General features: G+C 44.9%; 1 protein-coding gene across 1 annotated transcript in view; it reads left to right on the forward strand.

Annotated features, from left to right (window-relative positions):
- Window positions 1-14381, forward strand: part of LOC137378063 (protein-glutamine gamma-glutamyltransferase 2-like) — a 101022-nt gene that overhangs the window by 63436 nt on the left and 23205 nt on the right. The window contains exons 8-9 of the mRNA XM_068048126.1: window positions 12490-12593; window positions 13778-14020. Coding sequence (XP_067904227.1) covers window positions 12490-12593; window positions 13778-14020 — 347 coding nt within the window. The remainder of the gene's footprint in view (window positions 1-12489; window positions 12594-13777; window positions 14021-14381) is intronic.

The following is a 14381-nucleotide window of genomic DNA, read 5'->3' on the forward strand; positions in this document are numbered from 1 at the left end:
CTGTAATTGACCTGTGTGCACAAAGGTAGTAACAGTTATGGGGCGGTAGCAATGCCAGTGCCTGTGGGTCTGCAGCATGACAGGAAGATGGAGTAGAGGCCGCGGCAAGCTCTACGCCATGCCCTCTGCCAATGGAGCTCGACTCCTCCATGCTCCTTGTCAGTTACAGGAGGCTATTTGACAGACCAGCCGATGTAGCCAGCATCCGCGTATGCATGCCCATTCACTGCTGTCTTTATCCTGAGTCCTCTGTAGCAGAACTCATCAGCCACCTCACCTCTCATTGAGCTGGCAACCAAACCATCCTTTCCCCCAGCCTGGCTGTGGCCCACTTGTGCCTGGATGACTCACTGCGTGCTGGTCCCAACTCTATACTAGCCTCCAAGGTACATGCAGTGCCAGTATCTGAGCTGGTGGCTACGAGTGTCAGATCATTTGATGGGGCCTCTTCATTAGTGCTGTACTGTTGCTTTCTCTCTTCCTCCTGGGGCTGGGCAAGCAGCAGTTCTTGGGTGCCTAAGAGCAGGAACTCAGAAGGAGAAGGTTGGTGTGAGGGAAGGAGGGGTGGGGTGGGAAGCAGGAGATCCATGAATACACCATCTGCAACTTGCTCATCTGTCAGATAGCAGGCTGAGGGTGAGTTGGGAGCTGAGATGGGGCATAGGGCAGGAACATTCAATCATCATCAATGTTCTCAGTGAGCCTGGAGGCCATGGGCTATATTGCTGCTGGTCCCATGTTGCGGAGAACCATCTCCTCCATAGGGCTCAGGAGATGCAGGCATCTTGTCCCCCATCAGTTCTGCTCTGTTCCTTTCTATTGTGTGCCACCTTGTCCTGTAAGAGAGAGGGCAGAATATCAGTCATTGTTTGAGTGATGCGCTGGCCACAACTGAATAGCTGGAAGTATGTGGAGGAAGCGTGAGAAGGGTGTGAGGCTGGCAGAATTGTAAGCTGTGTGAAAGTAAGGTGGAGCATCTGGATAATAGATGTGAGTCCTGAGTGCCAGGGAGTGCTGCTGGGTGAGTGATGGGGGTAAGGTGCATTGAGCAGCGTGAGAGGCTGATGGTGTGGAAGGTAGGAGATATCCTTTGAAGATCAATAGCAAAATACTACGAATGCTGGAAATCTGAAACATAAACAGAAAATGCTAGAAATACTTAGCAGGTCTGGCAGCATCTGCCATTCAAACCTGCTGCAGGCACATCTTTTGTTTTTTTTACTTGTCCCATTCCCTTTGACCTTGAACCATGAAATATTTTGTTATTTAATCTCTCCTGCCCGCCGCCCTATCACAGACTTTTGTTCTTCTTCCTCCTCCCCTCTTTCACTTGCTCAAAGCCTATCACATTTCTAACTTTTGCCAGTTTTGATGAAAGGTCACAGACCTGAAACATTAACTCTGTTTCTCCCTCCACCGATGCCACCAGACTTGTTGAGTATTTCTAGCATTTTCTGTTTTTGGTTCATGTGAAGATGAATTTACTGATGTTGCCCACCCACGTGAGGTCATTAGACTTGTTGTGGCACTGCTGCCAGGAATTGACCTTTCTGGCCACTTGCTTCCACTCCCTTCAGTGGGTGGTCCTTGAGGGCCTCTTGGCAGCCTGTGGAACCATGGTATCTCTCCTCCTAACCACCTCCACCACTAATTATTCCAGAAGCACATCCATCACCCTGGAACTCTCTCTCTGCCATGGTGTTTGCTTTGCCATCATTTAAATTGCTGCAATATTCTTCAGTGCAGCTTCCTTTTAAGAGACACAGCCTGCCTTTAAGAAGAGCAGACTGGTTGCACCACCTGGTTTTTGGACAACGCTACTGGGCTCCCCTGCTGAGTGCAGAGGCAGCTGGCAGCATTGAGAAGACAGCAGCGGGGGACCCACTTGGCCACATACTACAATCATGCAGATGAGGTGGGTGCACCAAATTTGCATGCTGCCTACCTCGATCTGAACAAGAGGGGGCAGGTAATGAATCACGACCCCCTTGCTCAAAAATAGGGTAAGCCAATTTTTAACCCATTATATCTGTGCGTTCTTCAGGTGGAATCATAAGTCCTTTAAAATAGTCCCGACCCTGCACTATCCGTCAGGGTGCCTGCCTGGGAGATCTTTCCAGAGGTGGCCAATTAAAAGGTCACTTCCGGATCCTCCATCCAATTAAGGATAGGTGGCGGATTCTGAGGCTGCAGGCCCAATCAGAGGGCCTGGAGGCTTGCAAGGATGGCAACCCCACTATCAGAGGTGGGCGCTGCTGCTGCAGGATGGGGACTGCGATGGTGCCTCCTTCATGAAATGGCCTCTGAAGAAGTTTGTGAGTTTTCAAGTTTACCTGTGGCCACAGCTTCCAGACCACCCCTGTGGAGGGGAAACCCCTCCACAGGATGACTGGCGACTGCAGCTGTGGCCCACTGATCCATGCTGCTCCGGCGGGGAGGTATTACAGGAGGCCTTGCAGGCCCCCTGCACCCCCCACCCACTCCGACCTCCGGTCAGCCACCAGAAAACTGCCTTCAGGCACCTTCCAGGCTTTGGCCTCAATGGAGGGCCTGCCCGCTGCTGGGAAGTCATGGCGGTGTCCTCAATCAGCCCACAAATGGGGCAGTTAATTGTTCAATTTCACTACTCACAGCTGCCAGATGGGTAAATATTCTTCTGGTCCCACCTTCAAGCCTGCCCCCATGAAACTTTGAAGATTCCACCCTTCCTGTGTGTGCCACTTAGCTTTCTGTTGCCATAATTTTGTCACATTTTTATGTTAACTTTTCTCTCTTCATTATATCTATACTTAATATGGATAGATTCTTAGAATCATAGAAACATGCAGCATGGAAGAAGGACACTTGGCACATCATGCCTTTGCTGACTCTTTGAAAGAGCAGTCATGCTTAGCCCCATATCCCCTTTTTTTTGTCTGTAACCCTGTAAGTTCTTCATCATCAAGTGCCTGTCTCACTGCCTCTTAAAATTATTTATGGAATCAGCTTCCACTACCTTTTCAGGTAGAGCTTACCATATAATAAAAGCAAAATACTGCGGATGCTGGAAATCTGAAATAAAAACAAGAAATGCTGGAACCACTCAGCAGGTCTGGCATCATCTGTGGAAAGAGAAGCAGAGTTAACGTTTCGGGTCAGTGACCCTTCTTCGGAACTTGCAAATATTAGAAATGTCAATGGTTATAAGCAAGTGAGGTGGGGGTGGGGCAAGAGATAACAAAGGAGAAGGTGTAGATTGGACAAGGCCACATAGCTGAGTCACACTTTATCAAACACCAGGTGCCAGATATTCACACAGATATATACCAATTCTAAATATCACACTAAAATAATGCTGTAGTTGTCAATTAGATTGTGGTGCATCACTTGCTGTATAAACTCAGTACTTACATGGATAACACGCCATTAAAACGTTCTCTAATCTTGCTGCTCTACTCGTGTAGCTATCCCCTTGCGCATCCCCTCCCCCACCCCATATTATTGGGTATCATCCTGGCTTGTCTCTTTCTTCTGATTTTCCATGCATTCTATCGAAGCTCTGTAATCTCTTATCAGTGTCTCATTCCTTGGAACAACTCAGATCAGGAATGGAACACAGTGGAAATTCAGTCCTTATTTGCAACTCCAAATTCCTCCTCATTTTTTTTCTCCTTGAACATGCTTCCAGAAAAAAAAACGAGTTCCATATGCATCTTTTTTTAAAAAAAGATTTAAAAACACTTGCCATACCATTGTTGGCCTTTTAAGTGTGAACTATATCTAAATTGTATTTGTGAAGCTAGTTGATGAAATTAATCACAGAATCACAGAATTGTTACAATGCATGGGTTGTCTTTAGTTATCAGTGGCTGCCATTGGAAAAGCAGAAACTAAAAACGCAAGTGTATAAGAAACCAAGTAAAAATTGTTCCAATAGCCTTAGAACCACTGCAAGATGAAGAAACTAAGACTGAATATCTTTAAGCTCTCCTTCACTGCTGTCTTAATCAGTTTGTCAGGCAAATGATAAGCTCCTGTTTAAAGGAGTTGAGTGCAGCAAGTTTCTAAATACATTCATATACAGTCAGTCATCTTGCTATTTTTGGTTTTAGGCATAGGATCATGCAAACTGTTTGCCTCAAAAATATCCATGGTCACTTGCTTTGGCGCCAATGGATTCACATATTCCAGCCTACTTATCATGTGTTCTATTAATATATCAGCTTTATTCCTCTATTGAGTTCTCCACATACCCTGCACTTTAGTACACATATTATGATGTGATATCACACTTATTTCACCATATATCCAGAAGAACAGTCATTGGGGCTAATTTTGGTTGATAGTGTAAAACTGTGATATGGGTCAATCGTTCGTTATACATCTTTCCCGATTTTCATTTCCATTAACATTAATAAAATGAAAAATTGGGAGAGATGTGCAATGAATGGCTGATTTCACAGTCAAATTGCCCTCTTTACACCTTTCTTCACTATTCCCAATACAACTGGCCACTGAACAGCTCATTTCCAACAGGCAGCTTTACTCAGTAATGTTTTAAATGTGTAGGGAAAAGGTTTCCTCTGCACTGTGTTTAGAAAAACCAGGTTCCAATTACATTACACACAGTGGAGAGGGGAAATCTTCCTCACATAGCATGATTCTAATTAGAAATGATGCTGGTACAAAATGTTGGGCTGCTGGAAACTATTATATTTCTGGTGTAGTGGTTTCCTGAGATTAGTACCCATGAAATAGAAACACTAACTTAACTTTTAGAGAACTGCTGCTTTAGTAGTATTCAGGCAGCTGAACCAGAAAATAGGCCTCGACCCTGAATAGCTGACTCCCAGCCAGCACTGGGAGTTACTGCAGGACCTTGTAAAGGATAGAGTCTCATGTCACTTATTACAAAGTGAGTGCTGAAGATAGAGCAGATACTCCCTAAGGAGGGAATCCTCATGAACCAGGCCTTCCAGAGGACTGATAGATCTTTGAAAACCTGTTAAATAGTGTGTGGAGACCACTTTTGGGATGCAGGCCAGGGACACAGCTTGGACTCCATAGGATTTATTACAGCTAAAAGAATGGGCAGAATTTTACCCCCTTCCCCACCCCGGTGGTGGGTGGAAGGCAGTGAGCTACTGGTAGAGCAGTGAGGAGCCGCATTGGGACTGGTCCCTGAAGCAGTCCCGTTGCTGGGGAATTTTCCCAGCAGCAGGACCAGATGTGGTGTGGCTGTCCACTGCATATTAAAGGATTTATTAAAGACCATTTTACGAAGCTGTCAACATTTTGCCGATGGCAGTGCGGACCCCTGTGGCAGCCTGGGTGGCAATCGGAGCCAGAGGCTCCATGGCCCAAAGCGGGGGCTGAGGTCAGGGAAGGCAGCCCCTGTAACCCCACTGATCTCCCGGGAGGGATTTCCTCTCCAACACTCAACCTCCTGAATTATTCTTTTCTTTTTACTTACCTGACGGTGTCTCCTGCCTGCCTCAGTAGTGATCATCATTCTCCGTGGTGCTGATGAGGCTTCAGAGCTGCCAGCTCTCTAATTGGGTCAGCAACATCAGGAGCCCACCCACTGTCCTTAATTAGGAGCTCAATTAGGAGACCATCTTCAAGAAAATCGCAAAGCCTGTCCCGCTGCCAACTAGTGTGGGCTCTGGACCCGCTTTTCACCCTGAAACTGGGATCCAGAAGCCCGCAGTAAAATTCAGGCCTATATTTCAGCTGGAGGGCAGTGAGCTGCCAATATTTGGCTTCATGGGGTGTGGGGGAGGGACATGATGGGCATCGCCAAAACCAGACCACTATCCACCAAGATTCCCGCTCTCTTGGGGTAGGTGGGCTCCCGAGATGTTCCCTAAGTGAACCAGGGGCCTACCAGCCTCAAGTAATGAGGTGACCTGCGATTGACTCCACAAGCTCAAACATAGCCACTGGTGGATGCATCCTAACACTTATTCCAAGGATGTTGGCTCTTTCAATTTATGACCCTACATGTTTTATGAATCATTGATTTAAAACAAAGCAACGAAATAGTTTCCTATAATTTGGCCTTCTTATTGACTATCAAAGGGTATTCAGTGCAGAATAGATATCCGAATCTGAGGAATCAACACCAACAGGTTGAAACGGTAAATTGGCACATTTTCAACACAAAATGTGTGTGCGATGTGGAAGACAGAAGGCCAGGACTGAGTACTGGGATGCATAAATATGCTAAAGTTTATTTGGTGACCTTTGCGAAACTTTCCTTCAGTAGAATAAATAGGTGGGATGGAGACCATGATGACATGGATAGCATGTAGCCTGTAGAAGGAAGAGCTTGATGGCAGAATAGCTTGTTTTAATTTGATGTATTTTTAAGGACATAGTGGGTGGGGCATAATCTTCTTTGAAAATATGGAAGCTCCTACATTCCAGTTCTTTAGATTTCACTGTTGAATCTTTTTACAGACTTATCCTTTGCATCCCAGGTTGCGAAAGGAAGTGGGAGTGGAGATCGAGAAGGGTTTGCCATAATCTTCCAATATCCCCTAGATACAAGGGAGGTGCCAGAGGATTTTAAAGTGGCAAATGTGACACCTTTGTTCAATAAAGGGTGTAAGGACATTCCTAGTAACTACAGGACATTCAGTGGGTAAATTTTAGAAACAATAATCAGGGGGAAAATATTAACAGGCACTTGGAAAGATTTGAGTTGATTAGGGAGAGCCAGTACAGATTTGTAAACGACAGATCGTGTTTGACTAATCTAATTGAATTTTTTGATGTAGTAACTGAGAAGATTGATGAAGGGAGTGTGGTGGATGTTGTCTATGTGGATTTTAAGAAAACTATTGATAAAGTACCACATGAAAGGCTGATACACAAAATTGATGCTCATGGAATGGGAAGGTCAGTGTCAGCTTGGATCAAAAATTGGCTTTGGGACAGAAAACAGCAAGACGTGGTAAATGGTTGATTTTCACACTGGAGGATGGTAGATCGTGGTGTTCCCCAAGGGCCACCGATAGAACCATTGGTTTTTTTTACTATATATATGAATAACTTGGATATTGGAATACAGAATAAAATTTCAAAATTTGCCGATGATACCAAAGTTAGAGGTGCGGCAAACAGTGAGGATGGTACCAATCAACTGCAACAGGACATAGGCAAGCTCGCAGAATGGACAGACAAGTGGCAGTTGGAATTTAATACAGAAAAGTGTCAGGTGATGCATTTTTGCAGAAGGGATAGGGAGAGGCAATATAGACTTAATGGCACAGTTCTGAAGAGTGCACATGGACAGAAGTACCTGGGGGTTCATGTGCATAGATCTTTGAAGCGGCAAGACATATTAAGAGAGTAATTAGAAAAGCATATGTAATCTTGGGCTTCATAAATAGAGGCATTGAGTTCAAAATCAGGAAAGTTATGCTGAACCTTTCTAAAGCTCTGGTTCAGCCACAGCTAGAATATTGCATTCAGTTCTGGTCACCACATTTTAGGAAAGATGTGAAGCTTCTTGAGAGGGTGCGGTAGAGGTTAACCAGAATGGTTCCAGGGTTGGGGGAATTTAGTTGAAAGGTTAGGTTGGAGAAGCTGGGTTTGTTCTCCTTAGAGCAAAGCAGGTTGAGGGGAGATCTGTTAGAGGTGTTCAAGATTATGACAGTTTTAGATAAGTTGGACAAAAAAAAACTGTTCCCATTAGCTGATGATATAATGACTAAGGGACACAAATTTAAGATTTTGGGCAAGAGATACAGGGCGGATATGAAGAGCTTTTTTGCGCAGTGAGTGGTAATAACTTGAAACTTGCTGCCTACGAGGGTGGTGGAATTGGAGACAATCAATGATTTGAAAAGAAAATTGGGTAAGCACTTAAGGGAAATAAACTTGCAGGGCCACAGGGATAGAGAGGGGGGTGGGACTGACTGGATTGCTCTACAGAAAGCTGGCAAATGGCCAATTTCTGTTTTGGAATGACTCAATGGGCTGGATTGAAAGGAGCCCTCGACGTTGAGATCCATGGCAGGTGGTGCCGGATGATGGCCCTGGATGAGGCCCGCCATGGACTTCGACACCGGAGGGGGCCAGCCCGATCCTCCCGGTGGCGGTGAGGCACCGTGGCGGCCTCCCCACCGCTGGGCAATGAGACCTGAATTACCATATGCAAATGAATAAATTAACATGCACTTACCTGGGATCTTACAGCCCGCTGCGATCTTCCAAGTGGCAGCGGGCATTTCCGCACCTTCGGATCCCAGTCCGGGGAAACGAGGTGCAACACTGGCGGGAGGAGGTAACTTTATCAATGCAGCAGGAGGGGAACGGGGTCAAATTAACGTCATGGGTGTAGGAGGGGATTGTGGGTAGCGTTGTAGTTTAAACTTGGTGCAGTTTGGGGGGGAAAGGTCAGATGGTAAAGGTAAGTGTTTGGGGGGGGGGAAGGGCAAATAATTAATTTAATTGTTATTGGTGGGGTGGGAGAGGGGCAAAATAAATGTATTCATTTAATTTTATGCCATGTATCTTTCAATATTTTAAAAAGCCAGTAGGATTGACAGCCCTTTAAAAATAGCGTCAGCGCCTGCACACAGGCAGCTCACGCCATTGCTGGGGATGGACAGCCCACCCCCTCCACGTGATCGGGGACAGCCCACCTGGACACAGCTTGGACTCCATAGGATTTATTACAGCTAAAAGAATGGGCAGAATTTTACCCCCTTCCCCACCCCGGTGGTGGGTGGAAGGCAGTGAGCTACTGGTAGAGCAGTGAGGAGCCGCATTGGGACTGGTCCCTGAAGCAGTCCCGTTGCTGGGGAATTTTCCCAGCAGCAGGACCAGATGTGGTGTGGCTGTCCACTGCATATTAAAGGATTTAGTAAAGACCATTTTACGGAGCTGTCAACATTTTGCCGATGGCAGTGCGGACCCCTGTGGCAGCCTGGGTGGCAATCGGAGCCAGAGGCTCCATGGCCCAAAGCGGGGGCTGAGGTCAGCGAAGGCAGCCCCTGTAACCCCACTGATCTCCCGGGAGGGATTTCCTCTCCAACACTCAACCTCCTGAATTATTCTTTTCTTTTTACTTACCTGATGGTGTCTCCTGCCTGCCTCAGTAGTGATCATCATTCTCCGTGGTGCTGATGAGGCTTCAGAGCTGCCAGCTCTCTAATTGGGTCAGCAACATCAGGAGCCCACCCACTGTCCTTAATTGAATGGTGGGCCTGCAGGTGCTCAATTAGGAGACCATCTTCAAGAAAATCGCAAAGCCTGTCCCGCTGCCAACTAGTGTGGGCTCTGGACCCGCTTTTCACCCTGACACTGGGATCCAGAAGCCCGCAGTAAAATTCAAGTCTATATTTCAGCTGGAGGGCAGTGAGCTGCCAATATTTGGTTTCATGGGGTGTGGGGGAGGGACATGATGGGCATCGCCAAAACCAGACCACTATCCACTGAGATTCCCGCTCTCTTCTTGGGGTAGGTGGGCTCCCGAGATGTTCCCTAAGTGAACCAGGGGCCTACCAGCCTCAAGTAATGAGGTGACCTGCTATTGACTCCACAAGCTCAAACATAGCCACTGGTGGATGCATCCTAACACTTATTCCAAGGATATTGGCTCTTTCAATTTATGACCCTACATGTTTTATGAATCATTGATTTAAAACAAAGCAACGAAATAGTTTCCTATAATTTGGCCTTCTTATTGACTATCAAAGGGTATCCAGTGCAGGATAGATATCCGAATCTGAGGAATCAACACCAACAGGTTGAAACGGTAAATTGGCATATTTTCAACACAAAATATGCGTTCTATGTGGAAGACAGAAGGCCAGGACTGAGTACTGGGATGCATAAATATGCTAAAGTTTATTTGGTGACCTTTGCGAAACTTTCCTTCAGTAGAATAAATAGGTGGGATGGAGACCATGCTGACATGGATAGCATGTAGCCTGTAGAAGGAAGAGCTTGATGGCAGAATAGCTTGTTTTAATTTGATGTATTTTTAAGGACATACTGGGTGGGGCATAATCTTCTTTGAAAATATGGAAGCTCCTACATTCCAGTTCTTTAGATTTCACTGTTGAATCATTTTACAGACTTATCCTTTGCATCCCAGGTTGCTAAAGGAAGTGGGAGTGGAGATCGAGAAGGGTTTGCCATAATCTTCCAATATCCCCTGGATACAGGAAAGGTGCCAGAGGATTTTAAAGTGGCAAATGTGACACCTTTGTTCAATAAAGGGTGTAAGGACATTCCTAGTAACTACAGGACATGCAGTGGGTAAATTTTAGAAACAATAATCAGGGGGAAAATATTAACAGGCACTTGGAAAGATTTGAGTTGATTAGGGAGAGCCAGTACAGATTTGTAAACGACAGATCGTGTTTGACTAATCTAATTGAATTTTTTGATGTAGTAACTGAGAAGATTGATGAAGGGAGTGTGGTGGATGTTGTCTATGTGGATTTTCAGAAAACTATTGATAAAGTACCACATGAAAGGCTGCTTCACAAAATTGATGCTCATGGAATGGGAGGGTCAGTGTCAGCTTGGATCAAAAATTGGCTTTGGGACAGAAAACAGCAAGACGTGGTAAATGGTTGATTTTCACACTGGAGGATGGTAGATCGTGGTGTTCCCCAAGGGCCACCGATACAACCATTGTTTTTTTTTACTATATATATGAATAACTTGGATATTGGAATACAGAATAAAATTTCAAAATTTGCCGATGATACCAAAGTTAGAGGTGCGGCAAACAGTGAGGATGGTACCAATCAACTGCAACAGGACATAGGCAAGCTCGCAGAATGGACAGACAAGTGGCAGTTGGAATTTAATACAGAAAAGTGTCAGGTGATGCATTTTTGCAGAAGGGATAGGGAGAGGCAATATAGACTTAATGGCACAGTTCTGAAGAGTGCACATGGACAGAAGTACCTGGGGGTTCATGTGCATAGATCTTTGAAGCGGCAAGACATATTAAGAGAGTAATTAGAAAAGCATATGTAATCTTGGGTTTCATAACTAGAGGCATTGAGTACAAAATCAGGAAAATTATGCTGAACCTTTCTAAAGCTCTGGTTCAGCCACAGCTAGAATATTGCATTCAGTTCTGGTCACCACATTTTAGGAAGGATGTGAAGGTTCTTGAGAGGGTGCGGTAGAGGTTAACCAGAATGGTTCCAGGGTTGGGGGAATTTAGTTGAAAGGTTAGGTTGGAGAAGCTGGGTTTGTTCTCTTTAGAGCAAAGCAGGTTGAGGGGAGATCTGTTAGAGGTGTTCAAGATTAAGACAGTTTTAGATAAGTTGGTCAAAACAAAACTGTTCCCATTAGCTGATGATATAATGACTAAGGGACACAAATTTAAGATATTGGGCAAGAGATACAGGGCGGATATGAAGAGCTTTTTTGCGCAGTGAGTGGTAATAACTTGAAACTTGCTGCCTACGAGGGTGGTGGAATTGGAGACAATCAATGATTTGAAAAGAAAATTGGGTAAGCACTTAAGGGAAATAAACTTGCAGGGCCACAGGGATAGAGAGGGGGGTGGGACTGACTGGATTGCTCTACAGAAAGCTGGCAAATGGCCACTTTCTGTTTTGGAATGACTCTATGGGCTGGATTGAAAGGAGCCCTCGACGTTGAGATCCATGGCAGGTGGTGCCGGAAGATGGCCCTGGATGAGGCCCGCCATGGACTTCGACACCGGAGGAGGCCAGCCCGATCCTCCCGGTGGCGGTGAGGCACCGTGGCGGCCTCCCCACCGCTGGGCAATGAGAACTGAATTACCATATGCAAATGAATAAATTAATATGCACTTACCTGGGATCTTACAGCCCGCTGCGATCTTCCGAGTGGCAGCGGGCACTTCCGCACCTTCGGATCCCAGTCCGGGGAAACGAGGTGCAACACTGGCGGGAGGAGGTAACTTTATCAATGCAGCAGGAGGGGAACGGGGTCAAATTAACGTCATGGGTGTAGGAGGGGATTGTGGGTAGCGTTGTAGTTTAAACTTGGTGCAGTTTGGGGAGGAAAGGTCAGATGGTAAAGGTAAGTGTTTGGGGGGGAAGGGCAAATCATTAATTTAATTGTTATTGGTGGGGTGGGAGAGGGGCAAAATAAATGTATTCATTTAATTTTATGCCATGTATCTTTTAATATTTTAAAAAGCCAGTAGGATTGACAGCCCTTTAAAAATAGCGTCAGCGCCTGTACACAGGCCATTGCTGGGGATGGACAGCCCACCCCCTCCACGTGATCGGGGACAGCCCACCTGGCCATTCAAATGAGCTGCCATGCTTGGGATTGTGGCAGCTCTTCGGCGTGCAGCCTTCACAAGTGGGCCTCCATTTTTGAAGCTCGCCGCCGAGGTCGGTGGTGAGCTTTTAAAATCCAACCCTCTGACTCTAAATTCTGCATGCCTGTAAAACTAGTTTTAAAATGAACTTTACAATCTATTCAAAAAGGTAGGGCTGTAGTTGTTAACTATAATTACTCTCTGTTAAATTGAAGGAATTTCCACTGCTGGGTAGAGTCTTGGATGACGCGTCCTGACCTGAAGCCAGGCTATGATGGTTGGCAAGTACTAGACCCAACTCCACAGGAGAAAAGTGAAGGTAAGAGTAGATAATGAGGAGTGTACAGTAACACATTTGTGTAATAAATGCCTTTTACCATTGTGTACTTAGAGACTTTTCTTTGGCAGACAAAAATAATGGCCCACTGAAGGTATAGTTAAAAGTTCTCCAAAGGAAATATTCCTAAGTCCCAGTAATCAACTACAGATTGTTACCTAATAAACTAACAGTAAGTAATCCTTTAACTAAATAGTGTCCAGTCCTTTGGTATCTGCTACAATTCTCTCCAATGGCAAAAGTACCACTGGAAGTTGTCCCCAACTCAATCCCGTATCCTTTGCTCTTTATTACAGCATAAAGAAAAGGCCAATCATTTCAAGCTGATTTTTTTAACCTGAAGCTAAAGATTTACAAGCAGATACAAATATCCTCCGATTGACTTCAGAAGCTTACAGATAGCCTTAATTATCTGGACATGCCTATTTAGATCAGTACAGTTGGGAACACTTGAGCATGACCTTAAAATGTGCAGTCTACATTAACATCTAAGCAACCATGCTCCAGATCCCAGACTACTACCTGGGAGAACAGCACAGGAAATTCACCAGTGATAAAACACAAGAGCACTTTTTAGGATATAAATATAACGTTCAGATGGTGGCCATCAGCCATACAAATTTAACTCTCATAGTTAATGCCATCTGAACCCAAGATTAGAGCAGCACAGTGACGCAGTGGTTAGCACCGCAGCCTCACAGCTCCAGTGACCTGGTTTGGTTCGGGGTACTGCCTGTGCGGAGTTTGCCAAGTTCTCCCTGTGACCGCGTGTGTTTCCACTGGGTGTTCTGGTTTCCTCCCACAGCCAAAGGCTTGCAGATTGATAGGTAGATTGGCCTTTGTAAATTGCCCCTACTGTAGATAGCAGAATTGTGGGGATGTGGTAGGGAATATGGGATTAATGTGGGATTAGTGTAAAGGGGTGGTTAATGGTCAGCACAGACTCCGTGGGCTGAAGGGCCTGTTTCAGTCTTGGAATCACTTTTGAACAGCCATTAGCAGTAATTGGCAAATAAATAATTCAAGTTAATTATATATTTAAGTAGAGAATGTTACAAGGGCTTTGACAATTCCAAGTATTGCACATTTTAAGTATTATTTCAAAGAGCGGAATGCCGTTATTATAAGGTTGACATCGCAGTGATGTTTAATCTTGTCCATTTCAGGAATCTATTGCTGTGGACCTGCTCCAGTTAAAGCCATTAAAAGTGGAGATGTTGATCAGAATTTTGATACTCCATTTGTCTTTGCTGAAGTCAATGCAGATTATGTGTCATGGCTTCTCTGTAAAGATGGATCGAAAAAACAGATCGAGGTTAATCATCGACTAGTTGGTCAGAAGATCAGTACAAAAGCTGTTGGTAGTGATGAACGTGAAGATGTCACACACAATTACAAATATCTGGAGGGTAAGCAATGATTAGACTGGCATCATAATTAGCATGATCAAATATTACTGGAAATATTTGAAAGTAAGTTGAGTAAATTATATTTAATCACCCCTAAACTGAATTATGAAAATTGAGTGACTGAATGGCCCTTGAATAGATATGCTACATCAGACTCAAGCTCTAGGTAGGGGAAGAGAGACTGAACAAAGAATATTTGTTATACATCTTTATCAACACTAAAAAGCATATAACTGGTATATCAAAATTGTTCAGGTGTGATTGGGTGTTAATACTGGATTTCCTTGGTAGACTGAGGAAAGACGTTTGGTAGATGCCAACTTCAGGATCAGCCTTTAATTCGTGTATCCTACATTATAGC

This window comes from Heterodontus francisci, chromosome 16 (genome assembly GCF_036365525.1).
Source record: "Heterodontus francisci isolate sHetFra1 chromosome 16, sHetFra1.hap1, whole genome shotgun sequence".
NCBI classification, from domain to species: domain Eukaryota; kingdom Metazoa; phylum Chordata; class Chondrichthyes; order Heterodontiformes; family Heterodontidae; genus Heterodontus; species Heterodontus francisci.